This window comes from Myotis brandtii, unplaced genomic scaffold, assembly GCF_000412655.1.
Source record: "Myotis brandtii unplaced genomic scaffold, ASM41265v1 scaffold150, whole genome shotgun sequence".
NCBI lineage: Eukaryota > Metazoa > Chordata > Mammalia > Chiroptera > Vespertilionidae > Myotis > Myotis brandtii.
The window spans coordinates 136,401-143,886 of record NW_005355411.1 but is presented as its reverse complement, the minus strand read 5'-3'; the positions used below and the strand labels follow the sequence as shown (position 1 = coordinate 143,886).

Below are 7,486 nucleotides of genomic sequence, written 5' to 3'. Positions count from 1 at the left end.
ATAGTAAATGATAAGAAAAACATAAATAATAAGAGTCATAGATCACCTGCCTCTTGCATGACCCCCACTGGTGATTGAGCCTGCCACCTCTGTAGGTAGCCTGACAAAGGATTGAATTGTGACCTCTTAGTTCATAGATTGATGCTCAATCACTGAGCTGAACTAGCCATCCTTTATTTATTGATTTTAGAGGCATGAAGGGAGAAAGAGAAAGAGAGAGGGAAACATTAATCTACTGTTCTATACATCTGTGCACTCACTAGCTCTCCTCTGCATGTGCCCTGATGGGGGAATCAAACCTATAACTTTGGTGCAGAGGGACCACACACTCACTAAGTGGGACACTGACCAAAGTTCTGAATTTTTAAAATTATTTTCAGGAACTTATATTGGGATCTTTTTAAAAAAATATTTTATTGATTTTTTTACAGAGAGGAAGGGAGAGAGATAGAGAGTTAGAAACATCGATCAGCTGCCTTCTGCACACTCCCCACTGGGGATGTGCCCACAACCAAGGTACATGCCCTTGACCAGAATCGAACCTGGGACCTGTCAGTCCGCAGGCCGACACTCTGTCCACTGAGCCAAACCAGCTAGGGCGTTATACTGGGATCTTGACAAATTTCTCTATGGAGGGGCATGTCATCTGATAACATCTCTTATGATGCATTGGCTTCATAGTGACAGGTGTAATATCTTTTCTTTCATTTCTTTTTGAACTTATTTGAGGCTTGCTTTTTGTTTTGTTTTTTTTAGTTTGTATTTTTGTTTTTTTATTGTAGCTGAAGGTTTGAAAAGTTTTTTATCTTTTAAAAAAATACCTTTTAGGTATTCCTGTCTTTTGTCTTGTCTCTCTTTTATTCATGTTTATTCTAATATAATTGTCCCATTTCTTTGCAACTTTTGGGTTTACTTTCCTGTTGTGTTTCTAGTTTCTTGAGGTGCCAGGTTACGTTCTTTGAGATCTTTCTTGATAATGGAGGCATTTACCCCTACAAAAGTTCCTCTTAGATTTACATATTCTGAATGTTATACATAAGCTTTGGTAGGTTGTCTTTTTATTTACTTTGTGTCTAGACCAGTGATGGCGAACCTATGACACGCATGTCAGAGGTGACACGCGAACTCATTTTTTTTTTTGGTTGATTTTTCTTTGTTAAATGGCATTTAAATATATAAAATAAATATCAAAAATATAAGTCTTTTTTTTAGTATGGTTGCAAATATCAAAAAATTTCTATATGTGACACGACACCAGAGTTAAGTTAGGGTTTTTCAAAATGCTGACACACCGAGCTCAAAAGGTTCGCCATCACTGGTCTAGACTTTTTTGAGTGCTGTTGTATGTTTGGCTTCCTTGAAATTCTTATGTATTTATTTGTTACTAGAGCCGCGGGGCATGGATTCGTGCACTGGTTGGGGACGTAGCCTGCGGGGATCTGCTCATTGTGGGAGCACCGCTCATCCTGGTCAGCTGAGTGGCTCTAGACCCGCCCTCTGTGCAGCTGTTGAATGAGGAAATTAGTCTGAGCTGATATGTTGGGGTAAAGTCTTGGGTAAAGGCATGTCCTGTGTCTTAGAGGAACCTGGCAGAGATCTTTGCACCCCAAAGCCACTCGGTGAATGTCCATGATGTGTGATGCCAGGTCAGTGACGCCATTGGCGATGTTCAGAGGTGCCATGCTTTAGGATCCTTAGCTATCAGGACAGCCTCCCTTGGGGGTCCAAGTCAAATCCCCTCTTGCCATCCACTTATACCAGCTCCCTGTGCACTTTCTACACCTTAAAGGGCCTACATGGGAGGTCAGCACAGAGTCTGAATTCTCAGGTATTTGATAGGTTCATAGACTCAGCCTCACCCTGGGCCTGCTAGTGGCTGCTCCCACTGTGGGAGAACAGCGACTACCAGGGAGCAGCTCCTGCGCCGAGCATCTGCCCCCTGGTGGACAGTGCACATCATAGCAACTGGTCAACCGGTTGCTCTGGTTGTTCCACCATTCGGTTGCTGCGCTTTTATATATATATATTCCTTTCACATAGAGAGGAAGAGAGATGGAGAGAGAGAGAGAGAGAGAGAGAGAGAGAGAGTAACATCCGTGTGAGGGAGAGACATCAATTGGCTGCCTTCTGCACACCATAACTGGAAGTGGAACCCACATACTGATATGTGCCCTGACTGGGAAATGAATCAAAGACCCTTGGATACATAGGACGATGTTCCAACAAACTGAGCCATACTGCACAGGGCATTCTTTGTTTTTTTTTTAAAAATTTTTTCCCCCACTGTTTTTTGAAGAACAGGCTACAGAGCAGAAGCACAGTGGCTGCTAGACGTAACTCTCACCCTTTTGTTTGACCATATGTATCTTCAAATATGTTTGTTCACCCAATTTCCTGTCATCCTTTCTATTTAGTTCTCCTTTATTTGGTGTTCTATATTACTGTTTGTCTTTATTATAGTCTTATCCCCATATTCTGTGGGGGTGTTTTTTGTTCATGGATAGCTGTCTACTTACTCTGGGATGGGGAATAGTTCTCTATCTCTGATCCTGCCATCTTGCTGATGTCACTCTCATAGGTCTTTTTCCTGTGATCTCATTTGTGTTTTGTTCTCCTACCACAGTGCTGATGATCCATCTTTTCAGTTTTTCCTTTAAGATTTGCATCATTGCCAGGCCAGCTTAGCTTAGTGGTTGAGCGTTGAACTGTGAACCAGAAGGTCACGGGTATGATTCCCGTTCAGGGCATATGCCTGGGTTGTGGGCTCGTTCCCTAGTGGGGGGGGGTCATGCAGGAGGCAGCCAATCAACAATTCTCTCTCATCATTGATGTTTCTCTCTCTCTCTCCCTCTCCCTTCCTCTCTGAAATCAATAAAAATATATTTAAAACAAAGATTTGCATCATTTATCCCACCAAATGGCTCAACTGGGATGTAACAGGCAGAATCCTTTGTGCATTATAGAAGAAACATGACTTTATCAATGACAGGGTAGACCCAGAGGAAGTCTTTCCTTGGTGAAGGGCTGTGGGGGCGGTTTTCATGCCTGGACTTTGTTACATTCATAACTAGGAACCCATTTTATTCAACAGTGTTTTGTTGCCATTGCCCACTCCTCACCCAATTCTACTTCTTCTTGCTTAATATTGACATTTTGCCAAGGACTCAGTTTTAATACTGATCATTCTATTCAGATTCCCAGCCCATGGATAACCTAATCTCTCTAAACTTTGCACCTCTACCTCTTTCACGCCTCTCTCTTTCCTGCAGTCCAACATTGGTCCATACCTGCAGAGCCTGAGTGTGCATGTGTATTATTATATTGACACTGAACATCATGTGCTCTAATACAGTTGATTTTTATGGGTTTGAGCACATTGAAATGATCCTACACAGACTCACATGAAAGGTCCTAAAGGAATCCATTTGTGGAGGAAGAACTAGAACATCCTGCCTCTCTTCTTTGTGTCTCATCCTGTGCGTCTGTATCCCTCTCTCCCCCCAACCCCCCGCCTTGGTGAGATTTTCATCATCCATAGACCTTTTGGGCCACATTATGTATAACAGCCATTTCCTCAGAGTCTAACTCACTTGTCTTAAAAATCATTCTATGGAATCATATTCTAATCATAATAGATAAACACTTGTGAAGGTACTCTGTTTTTATAAGGTCAACATGTACTTCACCAGCTTTTCCTTTTGTTTAGGTTGCTGTTGTGGAGCAGATAATTTGGAGGCAGTGACTGAACAGAAAGTTTTTGTAGGAATGTCAAAGGCAAGGAATCCCAAGTTAACCTTGTCTTCCCAGAAGAGCCACCCCTGTGAGAGTTGTGGACTAGTCTTGGGAAATATTTTCCACGTGATGAAGGGGCAGGGAACACAACATAGACAGATACTGTTGAGGTGTGGGGCATGTTCACAAGGATTTTATTTCAGTGCACAATTACACCAGCAGCATATGAGAGACACTTTCATTAGAGGTGTGGACAGGATCTCACTTGCAAACAGCTGCAATTTCAATGTGTCCCAGAATCGTTTCACATGCGGGGAGGTTGGGCAGGGTGTCCTTACCGAGTCAGGACATCTTCACCTAAAGGCTACTCAGACCAGGATCAGTCCAAATGCTATTCCTACATGTGGGATGATGTTTCAAAGGAGAAGAAATTATTACACCAGAAAAGAATGTAAGACAGACATTAGTTGCAACCACACGTTTTTTCAGGAAAAGGATGTCCATGCAGGAAGTCAATGCTTTGTGTGCTCTGAATGTGGGAAAGGTTTTTCCAGTAGAAATGGCCTCCGTTATCATCTGAGAGTTCACAGTGGAGAAAGGCCTTATGAATGCAATGAATGTGGGAAATCTTTTCCCAGAAGCACTGACCTTCGTCGTCATCAGAGAGTTCACACTGGAGAAAGGCCATATCAGTGCAGTGAATGTGGCAAAGCTTTTAGCAGTAGTAATAGCCTCGGCGATCATCAAGTTTTGCACACTGGACAAAGGCCTCATAAGTGCAGTGAATGTGGGAAAGCTTTTACCAGTAGCAATGGCCTCCATTACCATCAGAGAGTTCATACTGGAGAAAGGCCTTATGAGTGCAGTGAATGTGGGAAATCTTTTACCAAGAGCACTGCACTTCATCGTCATCAGAGAGTTCACACAGGAGAAAAGCCTTATCAGTGCAGTGGGTGTGAGAAATCTTTTGCCAGTAGCACTGCCCTTCATTATCACCAAAATGTTCACACTGGAGAAAGGCCTTATCAGTGTAGTGAATGTGGGAAATCTTTTCCCAGTAGCACTGCCCTTCATTATCATCAAAATGTTCACACTGGAGAAAGACCATATCAGTGTAGTGAATGTGGGAAATCTTTTACCAATATCAGTAACCTTCGTTTTCATCAGAGAGGTCACACTGGAGAAAAGCCTTATAAATGCAGTGAATGTGGGAAATCTTTTTCCAGTAGCAGTGACCTTACTTGTCATCAGAGAATTCACACTGGAGAAAAGCCTTATAAATGTAGTGAATGTGGGAAATCTTTTACCACTAGGAATGGCCTTCGTTATCATCAACATTTTCACTCAGGAAAAAGGCCTTATCCGTGCAGTGAATGTCAGAAATCTTTTAACACTAGCAGTGAGCATTGTTGTCATCTGAAAGTTCACACTAGAGAAAAGCCTTATAAATGCAGTAAGTGCGGAATATCGTTTATCAGTAGCACTGCCCTGCGTCGTCATCAGAGATTTCACACTGGAGAAAAGCCTTATAAATGCAGTGAATGTGGCAAATCTTTTACAAGAATTGATAGCCTTCATTGTCATCAGAGATTTCACAGTGGAGAATGTCCTTATGAGTGCAGTGAATGTGGGAAATCTTTTACCAGGAGCAGTAGCCTTCGTAATCATCAAAGTTTACACACTGGAGAAAGGCCTTATCAGTGCAGTGAATGTGGAAAGTCTTTTACCACTAGCACTGATCTTTTTCGTCATCAGAGAGGTCACACTGGAGAAAAGCCTTATAAATGCAGTGAATGTGGGAAAAGTTTTACAAGGATTGATAGCCTTCTAACTCACCAGAGATTTCACACAGGAGAAAGTCCTTATGAGTGCAGTGAATGTGGGAAATCTTTTACCAGGAACAGTAGCCTCCGTAATCATCAAAGTTTTCACACTGGAGAAAGGCCTTATGATTGCAGTGATTGTGGGAAATCTTTTACCACCTGCAGTGACCTTTCTCGTCATCAGAGAGTTCACACCGGTGAGAGGCCTTATGTGTGCACTGAATGTGGAAAATCTTTTACTACTAACACTCACCTTCATACTCATCAGAGAGTTCATACAGGAGAAAAGCCTTATAAGTGCAGTGAATGTGAAAAATCTTTTACCAGTAGCAGTGACCTTCATTGTCATCAGAGAATTCACACTGGAGAAAAGCCTTATAAATGCAGTGAATGTGGGAAATCTTTTAACAGTAGCACTGTCCTTCATTGTCATCAGAGAATTCACACTGGAGAAAAGCCTTATAAATGTGGGAAATACTTTACCTGGAGCACTGCCCTTCATCGTCATCAGAGAGTTCATACGGGAGAAAAGCCTTATCAATGCAGTGAATGTGGGAAATCTTTCAAAAGTACTAATGGTCTTCAATATCATCAGAGAGTTCACATAGGAGAAAGCCGTTATGAGTGCAATTAACATGAGGTATCTCTCAGCCAAATTTAAATTGCTGTGCACATATGAGTCCAAATGTGAGAAATTTCTTACATGCGTAGGAAATGTAGTTTCTTAGTTAGGTCTTAACAATAGTATGAGAAAATTCGTGAAGTCTCTTTTGTCAGAATTGTATCTCATACATTTAATCACCCACATTATGTAAACTCCCCATAAGTGTTTTTGCTGTTGTGTTTGTTTTTATGTTGGAACCATATGTATCTATGTTACACTTTCCAATATACAGAGACTTGTTGCCGCATTTATAAGATTTATGTCACTGTATACTTCTGTTGCTGAAGATATTTCACTGAACCACCTATAAGGTCCCGACAGATGGCATCAATCACCATCCTCACGTGCCCAGGGAAGCTAACTCTGTTGTCTACTTTGTCGAAGAAAATTAGGAATACCTGAGCCCTTGGTTCTTAATTATTTTCCCTCTCACCAGTTGGCACATAGGACTGATTAGTGTTGGCACCAGAAAACAGTATTGCAGAGGGACTGCCATTCTCAAGGTCACACTTTTCCTAGATGCCAGTGATGAATTTATTGAGTGCATAAGTCATCAATGCAAGAATTGCCAGTCTCCTGTCTCTTTCCTTTGTAAAATAATGATGGCTTTTTCCTAAGGCTTCTTGAATCTTGGGTATTCTATTTATTCTGTGGGTTAGCTTATAAGGAGATCGGGGCTCTCCAAGCATGATGAGGTGCAAACCTTTTATGGGGTTTCAAACATTCTTTGCTTTTCAGGGAACAATATGGTGCATAAATTAGCTCAGCAGTGTTTGCCAAATTTACACTGCTGCCCATAATTTCCTAGGAAACACTGTGGCCTCTGTAGTACTCATGTGGCGATGGATGCTTTGGGACACAGTGATCACTCCTCAGAGGGGTTAGCTGTGACAACCACGAATATATCTTCTAGCAGCATGAATTTTTTTCTTGTTTTCAAGGGATGCCCATACACTTGAAGGTAATCTCTTGCCCAGGTCTTGCAGAGGGCCATGTGCCCTAATGCCTACAATTCCATGGGTGAAGGTCACTGGTTGGAGAACCATCACAATTAAGGGAAACCCTTCCACTGCAGAAATACTGACCTAATGAGTTTTGGAGGGGATTGTATCCCATTAGGTGGAATGTTCCTCATCTAAACATGCATCCAGGAATGTTTCCGAGAAAAAGACTACAGGAGCGTTGTGTACATAGATGTGAGGATCTGCAGGCATGTTTATCTTCTGTGGATATAGTCATTGTCATTGAATATAATCAAGAGGTTTTG

The 7,486-nt window shown here is 41.8% G+C and overlaps 1 protein-coding gene across 1 annotated transcript in view; it reads left to right on the top strand.

The window, feature by feature from the left end:
• LOC102261852 (zinc finger protein 271-like) overlaps positions 1 to 7,486 on the top strand; it is a 50,126-nt gene extending 42,640 nt beyond the window's left edge. The window contains 2 exon segments of the mRNA XM_014535756.1: positions 3,707 to 5,702; positions 5,871 to 7,486. Coding sequence (XP_014391242.1) covers positions 3,707 to 5,702; positions 5,871 to 6,189 — 2,315 coding nt within the window. The 3' untranslated portion in view covers positions 6,190 to 7,486.